Here is a 14726-nt window from a genome sequence, read left to right as displayed (position 1 = left end):
CGGTGTGAACACCAGATTTCTTAGTCTTTCGCCTAGATCATATCTTCATGGTGTTCCATCGCCGTCACGTTGAAGAAGGATATTGAAAATTCGAAAAAATTACCCGACGACCACCACCACGATGAAGGTTAACGAACACCAGGGTATATATCGCAAAAGTACCGCTCCACATTGTGATGCTGACTTTTTTCAGCTATCCTTACACCCCGCCTTCTTCTTGTTCCGTACAGTTCTCACCACGTCCCCACATACCACGAATGGATGCAAGATGAGGTATACCAAGAGCCCACCATACTTCGCACTGTTGGGATATTTCCCAGGACTGACTGGGACGCAGGAGTTGCAGAAGCTTACCGCATCCGAGCCACTGACGCTCCAGGAGGAGTACGCCATGCAAGCGTCGTGGCGTCAGGATGCGGATAAATTGACCTTTATTATCTGCACCTCACCGAACACGCCAACAGCACCATCGGATCTTTCCACTATGGTCAAGGTCTCTCCCGAAACGGAAGATGCACCCGACCGCATGGTAGGGGACGTGAACCTGTTCCTCTATCCGTGTGAGGAAGGTGATGACGTAGAGCAACAGGAAGGCTGTGGGACAGAGAAGGTGGACATGGTCGGCGAGTTGGAGATTATGATTGCTCGACCTAGCGCCCGAGGCAAGGGACTTGCGAAAGAAGCCCTGCAGGCATTCATCTGGTACATATCCACATCGTTACCGGCTATTCTGGAGGAGTACGCAAAAGGAACAAATGACACGGGCAAGCTGAAGTCTCTAAGCTACTTGAGGGTCAAGATTGACAAAGACAACACCCGGAGTATCAAGCTATTCAAATCGTTGTGCTTCAGTCAGGTCAGCGAGCCTAACTATTTCGGGGAAGTGGAACTGCGGTCTATGGATATACATGGTGGGATAGCGGATGCTACTGGGTTTGCAAGAAAACTATCCTACGGGGACTGAAAGACAAGCATGTCCAAAACAAGCGACATGAAGAGCACGGGACTGTATGTCACGAGGCAAAGAAATCTGATTGTTGGAAGTACCTGGCAATGTACACGATATAGAACACACGCTTCCGCTACCCGCTCTCCTGAACCGCGCAAATGCAAAACCACCCAATGTTTATTGGTTCGTCTTGCCAGAGTTGTTTGGCTTGGGGAGTTGGTCGAGGATGCTCTTGTTTTGTGGTGGCTGGTAGACAATCTTCCGTGTCTTTAGCGGTGCCCACTTGTACCTGTCGTGATTGTTAGTTTCGAGTTGTAATGGTGAGGTGCGGAGACTTGCCTCTTGACCCAAACACTGAGCGCGAACAGAACACTGGTGACAGCGAGAACCTTCCAGCCCATCTTCTTGCGGTCGTCCATCTCAGGCTCAGCGGTCCAGTTGAGGAACTCAACCACGTCCTTGGCCATCTGCGAGGTCGAAGCCTTGGTGCCATCATCGTACTCAACCAAGTCGTCGTACAGAACACGGGCCATGGCAATTCCGGTACCGGGGAAGTAGGGGTTGAAGTTGAGGCCTTCTTGGACAACGGCACCGGCAGGTGGCTCCTCGGGGTAACCAGTCAACAAGCTGAAGATGTAGTTGCAGCCGCCGTGGCGGGCCTTGACCATGAGCGATAGATCGGGGGGTAGAGCACCGTTGTTGGCAGCGCGGGCGGCCTCGTCGTTCTTGTAGGGGGCAGGCATGTAGTCGGAGAGCTTTCCGGGGCGCTTCTCAATCTCGCCCTGGTCGTTGGGCTCTGTGTCGTACTCGTTCTCCTCGGCGAGCGCCTTGGCCTCATCGACTGTCATGAACTTTCCGACGACGGCGCGGTAAGGCACACGGGAGATGGAGTGGCAGGAGGCGCAGACCTCACGGTAGACCTGGAAGCCACGGCGGAGACTGTGACAGATTAGGGGATGCGCATGTGCGGTAGGACGGGAAGGACGTACGCTCCATGGTCGAAGGTCTTGGACCACTTCTCGTGCTCCCACGGGTATTGAGTTGGGTGGAGACTGTAGAAGCATAGCGTCAGTACATGACTTGCGGTCGGATCATCTTTGGCGCACTCACCCTTCTTCGGCTGGGGTCATGGCATCAACCTGGCGTCCGTAGAGATGCCAGTACCAGGCAGTCGAACCAACGGCGAAGATGGTGGCGCCTGCGGGGAGGGCGTTGTTCTTCCATGCCGAGGCGGCGCCGTCGGCAGAGCTCGATGTCGAGGCAAAGCGCTGTATCACCCATTCCGTCAGCCAGATTATTCAATTGAGGCGGGACAAGCCCTTGTATTGCAGCCCGGCGAGAGATGGTGTCGATGAAGCTCGCGCGAGCTGTCGGGGTTTCTTGGGCCATGCGGGAGGCGTACCGGTTTGCTGGAGGCATTGCGGGCCGTGGCAGCGGCGGAGCGTGCCGTACGCAGTGCTGAGCGAGCCAACATGGTCATGTGAAGCTGGCTCGGAGCAGGAGGGAGACTGGATCAATGGGTTGTCGTTGTCGGCGGTGGTGATGCTGGGAGTAGGTGCGGGAGACACTGGCCGGATCATCAATTTCCACTAGCGCCTGCCTATTATGGTTGCTAACATAAGGCAGCTGCGATTGGCTGCTCCTTCCACCTTCGAATGGTCGCTCCTTCCACCTTCGGGTTTCTAGAATTTGAAACTTTAGAAGTACTCACAGCCTTATGCTTTATCCGTCCGGTTATTCTGGTCTCTTATTGAAACGTTAAAGCTCGTGGTTGGGGCAGATAGTATCGCGTGGCATCACCATTATATACATATTTTAACTTCTTTCTTCTACATACGACCATAGGACACTGAAAATTAGGCTTCCCGTCCGCTCAGCCATATACAAGCAGTGTACCGGCGGATTAGTAGTTAGGTGGGTGACCACTAGCGAATCCCCGCTGTTGTATGTTTTTGTCGTTTTGTTGTAACCCATCAGCATGGTATTTTTTTGCTCACGTCCAACATGTCTAAGTCGTGGTAGGAGGGAGGTTACCGCAGACCATCAGCAATTAAGCACTATCCTGGGCATTCAATGTAGAATGTCATGTATGCTAGTATAGCCAGGGTACGACATGGAGAACAAGAGCTTCTTCGTAGTAGGAGCCCTTCGTACTCGGAGCCCTACATTTCTCCAAAACTCCGAAACAAACGTCTTTATACACGCCTGTCTATCGTCATGCTGAGATATACGTCGGAACATCATTCACCTAAGAGTACGAGTTGCGACTGCGCTACTTGCTCTGTCCAACGCCGACAGCAACACGCACAGCATTGTCATGTGACCCTACTTCTATACCCTTTCACTCATGCAGGAATTGCGAAAGGGCTCAAACGAGGGCTAGGTCTTCTCTAGCAAGAACTGGCTGTATTGCCAGAACACACAGCGTCTCTGCGGAGAGGGTGACGCTGGGAGGACTTTCTTGCGTGTTGAATAGAAAAGTCTTTGAGCAAGTCGGCAAGGTTTATATACCGGCTAGCGGAACGTTCCACTAGGCCATATGTGGTGCGCAACATCAACATCAACAAGAGGGCCCTTGGAGAAGAACTCTGCCCGTCTCACTGTGTGCGCTTCTAAAGCAGCGTGCTGATAGAAACAAAAGGTTGCTAGTGCCTTTGGGGCTGCCATTGAGTTAGTGTGCTTGAGCATTTTCCGTGCTTCTTTCTACCTGGGTCCCTTGGTATTGTATGCACGTCGCGCTGCAGCAGACGAGAAGCTAGATGCACCGCTTCACCCATCATGGCCGTCTCCTGGTGTCAAGACCCGTCACCGCTCCTTGCTGCAGTCCCAGTCGACTGAAGCCGCGTCGGAACCTCTTGCACACGCTCACGTCAAACACTCGCCTCCCTCGTTACCCCGCTGCCTCGCCGACACCATCTCTCCGCTCCCCTCCATCCTCCCGACACCCTGCCTTTGTCACTGTGAGGCACTGTTCCCATCGACGAAACATGTGCAAGCACTTTGGCGCCGAGGGCCACTCGTCCATTGACATCACCAAGGGCCGTGAGGTGCTGCCTGTCAATGTCAAGCCTATTCACTATGACTTGACGCTGGAGCCAGACTTTGCCAAGTTTACCTACCAAGGCACCGTCACCATCGAGTAGGCACATGCGCATCTTGCACGACAAGACGCCCGCTGACACCACGCCAGTCTAGACGTCGTCGACGACACTACCTCGATTTCCCTCAACACCAACGAGCTCAAGATCCACTCGACCAAGGTCACGGCTGGCCAGCAAGTCATCACCGAATCGCCCAATGTCACCACCGACGACGATGCGCAGACGACCAAAGTCAGCTTCGACCAGACCATCCCTGGCGGCAGCAAGGCGAAGCTTACCATGACCTTCTCCGGCGTCCTCAACGACAACATGGCCGGCTTCTACCGCTCGTCCTTCAAGGCCGCCGACGGCTCGACCACATACATGGCGACCAGCCAGATGGAGCCCACGGATGCCAGGCGGGCGTTCCCCTGCTTCGACGAGCCGGCCCTCAAGGCCAAGTTCACCGTCACGCTCATCGCCGATGACAAGATGACCTGTCTCAGCAACATGGACGTGGCGTCGGAGAAGCAAGTCGACAGCACCATCTCGGGCGGAAAGCGCAAGGCCGTCACCTTCAATCCGACGCCCCTCATGTCAACATACCTCCTGTGCTTCATCGTCGGCGAGCTCAACTACATCGAGACGAACAACTTCCGCGTCCCTGTACGAGTCTATGCTCCAAAGGACCGAGACATTGAGCATGGCCGGTTCTCGCTCGAGCTGGCCGCAAAGACGCTGGAGTTTTACGAGAAGACCTTTGACAGTCCCTTCCCGCTCCCTAAGATGGACATGGTTGCTATTCCCGACTTTAGTGCAGGTGCCATGGAAAACTGGGGCCTCGTCACCTACCGCGTTGTAGATGTGCTTATTGACGAAAAGGTCAGTGGTGCTGCTACCAAGCAGCGCGTTGCCGAGACGGTGCAGCACGAGCTCGCGCATCAATGGTTCGGCAATCTCGTAACCATGGACTTCTGGGACGGCTTGTGGCTTAACGAGGGATTCGCAACCTGGATGTCGTGGTACTCCTGCAATGTCTTCTACCCCGACTGGAAGGTCTGGGAAGGTTATGTTACGGACAACCTGGCTAGCGCACTCTCGCTCGACTCTCTACGCAGCAGTCATCCCATTGAGGTGCCTGTGAAGCGTGCAGACGAGATCAATCAGATTTTCGACGCCATCTCCTACTCCAAGGGCTCTAGTGTCATTCGCATGATTTCCAAATATGTCGGAGAGGACACCTTCATGGAGGGTATTCGCCGCTACCTTAAGAAGCACGCCTATGGCAACACGGAGACCGGCGACCTGTGGGCTGCCTTGGCTGATGCCAGTGGCAAAGACGTTGGCAAGGTCATGGATATCTGGACCAAAAAGGTCGGATTCCCAGTCGTTACCGTGACCGAGGGCGCCGACTCTATCCACCTCAAGCAAAACCGCTTCCTCCGTACAGCCGACGTCAAGCCAGAAGAAGACCAGACCCTGTATCCAGTCTTTCTCGCGCTGCGGACTAAAGAAGGGGTTGACGAGGACTTGACGCTTTTCGATCGCGAAGCCGACTTCAAGCTCAAGGACCTCGACTTCTTCAAGCTCAACGCAGACCACTCTGGTCTTTACCGGACCTCATACACGCCAGAGAGATTGAGGAAACTTGGAATCTCGGCCAAGGAGGGCCTCTTGACTGTTGAGGACAGAGCTGGTATGATTGCTGATGCTGGCTCGCTGGCCGCGTCTGGCTATCAAAAGACGTCTGGCATTCTCTCGCTCCTGGACAGCTTCAAACATGAGGCAGAGTTCGTCGTTTGGGGGGAGATTACTGGTCGCATTGGTTCCCTCCGGGGCGCATGGATGTTCGAGGACCAGAAGATCAGGGATGCTCTGAAGAAGTTCCAGTTAGAGCTCAGTGCCGAGAAGGCACATGAGCTGGGATGGACGTTTGATGAAAAAGACGGCCATATCGAGCAACAATTCAAGGGTCTCATGTTCGGTGCTGCCGGTATCGCCGGAGACGAGAAGATTACCAAGGCATCATTCGACATGTTTGAGAAGTTCAAAGCAGGCGACAAGTCTGCCATCCACCCCAACATCCGCGGCAGCGTATATGCTATTGTGTTGGCGAATGGTGGGCAAGAAGAAGTAAGTCGTTGAACTGCGATATGTGAAATCTGAACTAACCTTGCTCAGTACGACGTCATTGTCAACGAGACACGAAACGCTGCCACAAGTGACGAACGCAACTCGGCTCTTCGCGCGCTCGGTCGTGCCAAGTCGCCAGAGCTCATCCAGCGCACGCTCGCCATGGCCCTCAGTGACGAAGTCAAGGGCCAAGACATCTACCTGCCCATTGCTGCCTTAAGGTCACACGCAGAGGGCTGTCACGCGCTTTGGAAGTGGGTCAAGGACAACTGGTCGGAGCTGGAGAGAAGGCTGCCTCCTAGCTTGAGCATGCTAAGTTCGGTTGTTGCCATTACAACATCGGGCTTCACTCACCGGGAACACATTGAAGATATCCAGGCGTTCTTCAGCAGCAAGAGCACCAAGGGCTTCGATATGGCGCTGTCTCAGAGCATCGACGCCATCAGTGCCAAAGCCGCATGGCTTGAGAGAGATGCGGAGGATGTCAAGATGTGGCTGCAGGAACATAGATACCTGCAGTAGAAGCAGAGTGTTGTGTGGATTGTTATGAACTATGGCTGTACAAATAGATGGAGATGAAAAGCATTTACTCCCTGCGCCATCAATCCATATTGTCCCCAACAAACACAATAAGCTTTTTTCACGTTGGCAAGTCTAAGAATGACGTCAGTGTACATACCATAAGCGTAACTGAACAAATGCACCACGACAACCTCTGCGGTGCGGCAGGTCGGCTTTTACAGAGATGTGAGTTTAGTGTGACGTGAATTCATTCACCACTTCGTAGTGTAACTTCAGATGTGTGACCATGTCAGCCTCTTTCCTATGACGCTATTGTACATGATGCTCATGGCTCTTTCTTGAATTATTATCAACCAAGTCTAGGCTATGGTTCTACAGCTTCTGGTAGTCTAGCTTGCCCTCGAGCTTCTTTGACTCGGCCATCTTCCGCACTGCCTTGTTGAAGTCGTCCTGGTTGATCGAGTCTCGGTAGTCCTTGATGGCAAAGAGACCACTGTGGTAGGTTAGCCATACTGTAGTCACACGGGAAGAAGATACTTACGCTTCTGTGACAACGTTGCGTAAATCGGCGCCGTTCATGCCATCGCTCATCTTGACAATGCTCTCAAAGTCAATCTCTCCGTCCGTCACTACGCTGCCAGAGTGGATTTTGAGAATCTCCAGACGTCCTACTTCGTTGGGCAGGGGGATTTCGAGCTTGCGGTCCAGACGACCAGCGCGCAGAAGAGCAGGGTCGAGCGTGTCTGGTCGGTTTGTTGCCATGATGATCTTGGTCTGTCCTAGGTAGTCGAAACCATCAAGCTGATTTAGCAGCTCCATGAGAGTTCGCTGAATCTCACGATCTGCTGAAGTTCCCTCGGAGAAGCGTCGTCCACCAATCGCATCGATCTCGTCCATGAAGATGATGCAGGGCTCGTGCTCCTTTGCGTAACCAAACATCTCGCGGATCAGACGCGCCGACTCTCCAATGTATTTGTCGACAATGGCCGAGCTGACAACCTTGAGGAAGTTTGTCTCGAGACTGCTCGCCACAGCACGTGCCAGTAGTGTCTTGCCAGTGCCTGGCGGACCGTAGAGCAGCACTCCCTTTGGCGGCTTGATGCCTACTCGCAGGAACAGCTCTGGGTTCTTCAACGGCAGCTCAATCACCTCACGTAGCTCTCTAATCTGCTCATTGAGACCACCGATACCGCCAAAGCTAACCTGACCCGGGTCTTCGAGCGACATGTTGTAGACGAGCGGATCGACTTCGCGGGGGAGCATGCGCATTATGGTAAGAGTCGTCATATCCAGAGCCACGCGGGTGCCTTGCTTGAGCTTGGCCTTGTCGACCTTTGACCGGCATCCGACGACGTAACGGGGCCCTGACGATGCCTTGACAATGACTGCGGGGAGGTTAGTGTGGCGTCTCTCTCGGTGATGCAAATGCCCACGTACATCGCTCCTCGTCTAGCTGCTTCAGCACCTCTCCTATTATCTGGCCGACGCTCTGCAGCGCCTTGATGTTGTCTTCTGATACGTCAAAGTCGTGCTGGAGGCCCTTGATGTCCAGTCGCAGCGCCTTGAGCTTGGCCTCCCATTCTCTCGACTCAAGTAGCTTGGACTTGTAAGCTTCGAGGGCGTGTTCCCGCTCTTGGTCGCCGCTTCCGCTCATGGTGAGGTTGTGCGGTGGATGTGAGTGTGGTTGTGAATGTAGTTGTAATGGTGCAGCAGGTGCGGGAGGCGGTAATGGCAAGGCGGCCGGGTTTGGTGCGGGATCAAGGTGGAGGTGTAAAGCTATGTGCGGTCAGTGATGGCGAGTTCCAGCCTTGGTCCGGGTGAAAGGTGGGAGGGCGAAGTGTCGGTGGTGATGGCGATGGTATTGGTGCTATCGCTGGTGTTGTTGCGGAATGCGGGAGACGGTCCGAGAAAGTGAGAGAGCGCGGCGCGTCGTTGGAAGCTCCGACCCTGCATCATCGAGCCTGCCTATGACAACCGATCCGTCCACGACAAACACACTGCACCTTTTTCATGATGCAAGCCAACGGGCCCCCGTCGCCGAGCAAGGCAAAGCGCTCGCGTGCCGAAATGGAGGCTGACGGCGCCGTCTCTGCAAGAGAAGCTGCGGCCCAAGTTCAAGACGGTATTGCCATTCCGCACCTCTCACGCGCGCCAACTTTCTCACACCCACTGTAGACGATACTTCCTCCGACGACGATGACTTCGGTCCGGCTCTCCCCTCCTCGGCGCCCAAGAGGAAAAAGCGCAAGCTGCCGTACGAAAAGCTCTATGTCGCTGCACTGCCCGGCGCAACCCGTTACTCCAAATCACTCATGCATCGCGAGCAACTGTGCTTTACCACTTTGACGCCCCACACCGACTTCCTCATAACGAGCTCCGTCGACGGCGTGGTCAAGTTTTGGAAGAAGGACTTTGGCGGTATAGAGTTTGTCAAGGAGTTCAGGGCGCACAATGGCGAAATCAAGTCTGTCAACGTGAGCGCCGACGGCCGTAGCTTTGCCACTGCAGGCGCCGACAAGACGATCAAAATCTTTGACGTCGTCACCTTCGATCTCCTGGCCATGCTGACCGTCGAGTATACCCCTCGCGCGGTTTGCTGGCTGCATGGCCGAGGCGCAAGCTTTCCTCAACTCGCCGTCAGCTCCGAAGAGAATGGTTGGATCCGCATATACGATGGCAGGGGGGAGAATCCGGAGCCTCTGCAAACGCTCAAGAGTGTGCACAGGGCGTCGGTCAGCATAATGGCATACAACAATGAATTCGACTGTGTCGTAAGCGTCGATCAAGGGGGTATGGTCGAGTACTGGAGACCCAATGGAAATTATGAAAAGCCAGACAACGTATGGTCGCTGAAGAGCTCCACCAACTTGTTCGAGTTCAAAAAGTCAAAATGTGTGCCCTCGTCGCTTACCATATCCCCCTCTGGGAAGCAGTTTGCCACCTTTTCCTTTCCTGATCGAAAGGTCCGCGTCTTCGATTTTGCAACGGGCAAACTCTATCGCACATACGATGAATCAGTTGAAACCATCACGAGCATGCAACAGGCCGGCACCGCTGTCCAACACCTAGAGGACATGGAGTTTGGTCGACGGATAGCCATCGAGAGAGAGCTTGACCAGCCTACTACAAGAGGTCGCATGAATGTCATATTTGACGAGACAAGTAATTTCATCCTATATGGCAGCATGTACGGAGTCAAAGTCATCAACACGCTGACTAACAAGCTCGTGAAGCTGTACGGCCAAGAAGAATCCATCCGACCGCTATGGCTGTGTCTCTATCAAGGTCAACCAGAGAAAAAGGGTGTCGTCACGGTCGAAATGGCAGCGAGCGAGAACCCACTGCTTCAAGAAGCCGAGGCGAGAGACGCCATGCTGGTCTCTACAGGTTCTGGCAAGGTCCGCTTCTACATGTACACCAACGATGCCAGCGCTACCAAGTCGACCCGTGACGTACAGAACGAGAAACCTCGTGCCGCTGGCGCCAATAAACAAAAGAATGATAAAACACTCGCTGCGACGGGTACGACGGCAACACTTCACACTACCTATGGTGACATCACCATTCGCCTCTTCCCAGACGCTGCGCCCAAGGCCGTGGAGAATTTCGTCACCCACGGGCGCAATAACTACTACAACAACGTCATCTTCCACCGCGTAATCCGCAAATTCATGATACAAACCGGTGACCCACTTGGCGACGGTACAGGCGGGGAGAGTATCTGGGGCAAGGAATTTGCAGACGAGTTCTCCAACTTGAAACATGACAAACCCTATACGGTGAGCATGGCGAATGCTGGGCCAAATTCGAATGGAAGTCAATTCTTCATTACAACTGAAAAGACTGTAAGTCTCCATCCCCCCTCCTTTCTTTCTCTCTTTCTCTCTCTCTCTCTCTCTCTCTCTCTCTCTCACTCACTCTCTCTCTCTCACCATCAATCACCCAACAATGAGGCGACACGCTGACTGTGAATTATGTGTAGCCCTGGCTCGACAACAAACACACCATCTTTGGAAGGGCGATTGCAGGTATGGACGTTATTCACAAGATCGAGAACACCAAGGTGTACAAGGAGAAGCCGGAGGAGGATATCAAGATTATCAGTGTCTCCATCTCTTGAAATCGCGGGTGATGGGACTATCAACATGATGGCTGAGCACGAGAAGCAGTTGCTGTATTGCTTTCAAAATGGGGGAATTGTACAGACCCACCCACTGGTTAGCTTTGATACCTAATCGCACATGAAGGAATGCAAGTGTAATGGGATTGAACCAAATGACCAACTTGCTTGACAGATTTGATACATTAATCCATATTCATTCTTCTCCTATCGATAATACTGCTTAGGGTTCGATACGTGTTCGTTTGCCTTATGGGCCGGTCTAAGATGAACGCAACAACTGCTCCTCAAGACGACCCAAGACATCATTCTGTGACACGATGAAACGCCGCCAAAGCCGTGCGCCCTGAACCCAGACCCGCTATATAATTCAAACAACGCCCGACAGTGAAATGGAACTGCACATCATCGCTACCCAAGTTCCTGGTATCATATGCGAATGCATGCGAGTACGCCGAAGCCCTCCATGAGGCGCCATTGTCCCCAACCAGACAGAAAGAAAGCTAAATCAAACCTATAAAAGCAAACCAGAGTGGCGTGCAGACCATCCTGTTCCTAGACGCCAGTAAATGTAAAGTTGTGTGCAAACGTGTAGCACTCTGTGCTCTGCGCAACTACTTTGCGACACCCTGAGAAGGCGAGCTGCGACCGACGGAGTGTGGTGCGGGCGCACTGGTGATGGAGGTGCGCTTTTGAGCCCTGAGTACATCAAGCTTTTTCTTCAGCGCTCTTTGGCGGCTTCTCATCTGTTCGAGAACTGTAGCAGTTAGCTGTGTATCCCTCGGAAGACATTGTAGCGGCACTTACGCTTCTGGATCGAGCGTCGGTCTTCACCATCGAGACCATTGATTTCCTCAGCATCTGCCTTGTCGTTGGGCGAATCTTCCTCTTCTTCCAAGACAGCTTGAAGCATTGTGATAGCAGTCCAGTAATTAATATCACAGTCGGCCAGATTGTGTCCAGTAAGCTCATCAATGGCTGCCTGGCGGCTCATTTCTAGGGATCGATCGTATAGCAGCTTTTCGGCCGTGACGCCAGTTGTAAGCAGAATATTCTCGGCAGAACCAACCGCAGTCGTAGAACCAGATGCCGCTGACTGATTCTGAGGATGACTGGGATGGTCTGCTGGTAACTGCTGCTGTGCCTGCTTGAGTTTGCGTGCAACTATCTCAGATTTGACGCAGCACTCGTTGAATCGGTCGCGCATCCAAGAGACTACTTGGCCAAGTTTTGCATTAGTTCGGCTTGCACCGTCAGGACCGCTGTTACGTCGAGTTCGGTTCCAGTAACTACCGGTCAAGTCCATGGCCTTGTTCAGCATCGCCAACGTTTTCACAAAAAGTACCAACGCTTCCTCAGAGATGATAAGAACAGTATCGGGCGTCAGATCATCGTCGTCGTCATCCTCGTCGTCAATTACATCGCTACTAGGCTTGCGAGCAACGCCAGTGGAGCCGATACCTAGAGCCGGGTCGCTTGGTGCAACTGGGACGAGCTGGCTGTACTTGACTTCTGCGAAGCCGTAAACAACGTGGCTGAGCTGCGCCAGATCTTCAATCCTTTTAACCGTACTAGTGTCTTCGTCCTTGCCCACCACTTTGCCTCCATCGCCGACCAGCAACATACTGCTTTGCGCAGTTGGATACGCAGGAAATGCAGAATAGCCCTGTGGGGGAGATACGCCCTTCATGACGGGTGGTGATAGACCAAGCCCTCGAATGTTGACCATGTTCATAGCCTTGGACAAGGCAGAAGTAGCGGTTTCGAAACTTGGACGATACTGTCTCCGACTGTATGAAGCCGTGCGTTGGTGGGTAATGGTTGGCTTTTGTTGGATCTGGATGGCCTTGGAAGGGACTGCGCCAGTGATCGATGTTGGGGACCCTTGTGTTGTCGAACGTCGCTTCATTGGAACTTCTCGGTGAACGAGACGATCTCGTTGTGTTTGCGGGCTATTGGCAATCTCGTCTGCGAGTGCGTCGATTTCCACACGGCGCTTCTCTACAAATACAAATCCCTCGTCAAGCGCGTTGTCTTGTGCAGCTCGTTCTGCCGCTTCTTTCAGTACATTGGCTTCCGCTCTCTGTGGGATCCGCTCGCGGTCAAAGTGCTCCTTGAGGCCGGTAGGTGTCGATGCTTGCTCATCGCGAGAATATTTGCGCCTATGGCCGATGGTAGTGGGTGCGGCGGTCTGATCCTGCAGTGTAGCGGTACGTCCTGGTGCGGTTGCCGCGTTGGTAAGAGTGGGTCGGCGGTGTTCGCGAGTCGACCTACGTTCGTCGCTAGGATCGGCCGGGGCATTGTTGGCCCTTCGTGCAGAAAGGTGTTGCGGTGGAGTGCTAGAGAAGTTACCGGAAACGGGTCTAGAGCTGGGCCGTGAAGGCGGCGTTGTGCCAGGGGCTATCGTCCTGTCTCTGGGCAATGGCGAGTATGGATTATCAGCAGCCCTTGGATCCATTTCAACAGGCGCTTTCTGTAGTCGCCTAGGTGGCTCGATTGGTGGTTCTAGTACAGAGGTTTGCATACGCTCAGAAGCTTGCATGGAGCCAGGAAGGTCTTCGTCCACCATGTCTGGAATTTCATCACGGATGACCGGGTCTGAGAAGAAATGTTCATAAGACATGCGCTCAGTTGGCTTACGCTTCAGGAGTGCGCGAATGAGAGTCTTCATGGCCCTGCTGCTGACGAGACCTTCTGGGAATCGGACCTGATCCTTGCGCTCTTCGATTTTGCGTAGCAATTCTACGTGGTTGTTGGCCCTAAATGGTGGCCGAGCACACATCATTTCGAAGAGAACGGTTCCCACGGACCACAGATCAGCCTTTGCATCGTACTTTTCATATCGCAGAATCTCTGGTGCCATGTAGAGGGGAGAGCCGCAGAGGGTTTCGGCCAGTGAGGTAGTTGGCAGAATCCTAGCGAAGCCGAAATCAGCAATCTTGAGCATGGGCAACGAGGCAATGCCAGTGGCGGGTATCAAGGAGTTTGCGCTGGCGGCCAGAGGCATGCGTTCCAGAGTTCCACTCTGAGAGTAGAATATGGACGATGGATTGAGAAGCAGATTCTGGGGCTTCAGATCACGATGGATGTAGTTCTTGGATCGCAGAAACTCGAGAGCGCTGGCCATCTGCTTGGCAAAGTGGCGTACGACGACCTCGTGGAGGCCGCCCACGGCTGGGTTGGGGTACTTTTCTATCATGCGCTGGGTTTGCGGGTGGTTCACGAGATCGGAGCGCTTCTTGATGAAGGCTGACAGGTCGCCGAGTTCACAAAACTCCATGATAATGTGCATGCGCGATGGCGTCTCGTGGCAGTCGATGAGCGACACGATGTGTGGGTGGTGCAGACTGCGCAAGATGGTGATTTCCGAGACGAGGTTGTCTTTGAGCTTCTTGTTCAGCTTGTTCATGTTGACCGACTTGATGGCGACCGACTGCCGTTTCTCCTGTACAAGGACGCAGTTAGCACTCGATGCATGCTTGAGAGTGAGGGCAGCAACGTACAATGTGGATGCCACGATAGACTTCGGCGAAGCTGCCTTTGCCAATGTGATGCAAGCGCTTGAACTTGCCGATAATCTGCTCCGAGCCTGTGGCAGCGGGTGACGACGTCGACGGCGATGCACCCGACCGCCGTGGGGCGTGCGGGTTTGGGGGTGAGGCCATGGTAGGCGGCGCTGGCTGAGCAGCCGGGGCCCGGATGAGGCTGCTGGTGTCTATGTAGCCAGTCGTCAGCTACCAGCGAAGATGTGGGTATAGCGTGGCCGTGAGGGCGTTGGACATGAGCTATCGTCGTGGTCGGGCTATCGATAGCGCTGAGGGATGGTCGTGGTGGTGAACGCGACGGTGGCGGCAACGAGTATGCGGGCGCGATGGGCAGATGAGCGAGGAATACGTGAGATTGGATACAAGAAAGCAGAGCG

General features: G+C 53.8%; 6 protein-coding genes across 6 annotated transcripts; 3 read left to right on the top strand and 3 right to left on the bottom strand.

The window, feature by feature from the left end:
• Positions 1-100: 100 nt before the first annotated feature.
• On the top strand, positions 101-1207 carry CC77DRAFT_1026309 (hypothetical protein). Its single transcript, XM_018526234.1, has one exon. It carries the CDS (start codon positions 122-124, stop codon positions 962-964), a length of 843 nt encoding a protein of 280 aa, XP_018379315.1. The 5' UTR covers positions 101-121; the 3' UTR covers positions 965-1207.
• On the bottom strand, positions 760-2482 carry CC77DRAFT_1026307 (cytochrome c1, mitochondrial precursor). The gene is made up of 5 exons (XM_018526233.1): positions 2352-2482; positions 2060-2217; positions 1939-2001; positions 1289-1888; positions 760-1238 (listed from the first exon to the last, which is right to left on the bottom strand). The coding sequence occupies exons 1-5, from the start codon at positions 2427-2429 to the stop codon at positions 1127-1129; spliced, it is 1011 nt and encodes a 336-aa protein (XP_018379314.1). The 5' UTR covers positions 2430-2482; the 3' UTR covers positions 760-1126.
• A 1015-nt stretch (positions 2483-3497) lies between these two features.
• Positions 3498-6926, top strand: CC77DRAFT_1026305 (hypothetical protein). Its single transcript, XM_018526232.1, has 3 exons — positions 3498-4088; positions 4140-6162; positions 6211-6926. Exons 1-3 carry the CDS (start codon positions 3937-3939, stop codon positions 6682-6684), a joined length of 2649 nt encoding a protein of 882 aa, XP_018379313.1. The 5' UTR covers positions 3498-3936; the 3' UTR covers positions 6685-6926.
• An 89-nt stretch (positions 6927-7015) lies between these two features.
• Positions 7016-8582, bottom strand: CC77DRAFT_1026304 (26S protease regulatory subunit S10B). The gene is made up of 3 exons (XM_018526231.1): positions 8122-8582; positions 7226-8069; positions 7016-7177 (listed from the first exon to the last, which is right to left on the bottom strand). The coding sequence occupies exons 1-3, from the start codon at positions 8336-8338 to the stop codon at positions 7057-7059; spliced, it is 1182 nt and encodes a 393-aa protein (XP_018379312.1). The 5' UTR covers positions 8339-8582; the 3' UTR covers positions 7016-7056.
• A 100-nt stretch (positions 8583-8682) lies between these two features.
• CC77DRAFT_1026303 (hypothetical protein) lies at positions 8683-10989 on the top strand. Its single transcript, XM_018526230.1, has 2 exons — positions 8683-10529; positions 10667-10989. The coding sequence occupies exons 1-2, from the start codon at positions 8997-8999 to the stop codon at positions 10802-10804; spliced, it is 1671 nt and encodes a 556-aa protein (XP_018379311.1). The 5' UTR covers positions 8683-8996; the 3' UTR covers positions 10805-10989.
• CC77DRAFT_590810 (MAP/microtubule affinity-regulating kinase 4) lies at positions 10967-14644 on the bottom strand. The gene is made up of 3 exons (XM_018532383.1): positions 14308-14644; positions 11612-14249; positions 10967-11561 (listed from the first exon to the last, which is right to left on the bottom strand). Exons 1-3 carry the CDS (start codon positions 14467-14469, stop codon positions 11419-11421), a joined length of 2943 nt encoding a protein of 980 aa, XP_018379310.1. The 5' UTR covers positions 14470-14644; the 3' UTR covers positions 10967-11418.
• Between the last annotated feature and the right edge of the window lie 82 nt (positions 14645-14726).

Source organism: Alternaria alternata, assembly GCF_001642055.1.
Source record: "Alternaria alternata strain SRC1lrK2f unplaced genomic scaffold CC77scaffold_37, whole genome shotgun sequence".
Lineage (NCBI taxonomy): Eukaryota > Fungi > Ascomycota > Dothideomycetes > Pleosporales > Pleosporaceae > Alternaria > Alternaria alternata.
Note: the sequence above shows the minus strand (reverse complement) of the source record. Positions and strands in the feature narration are given on the sequence as shown.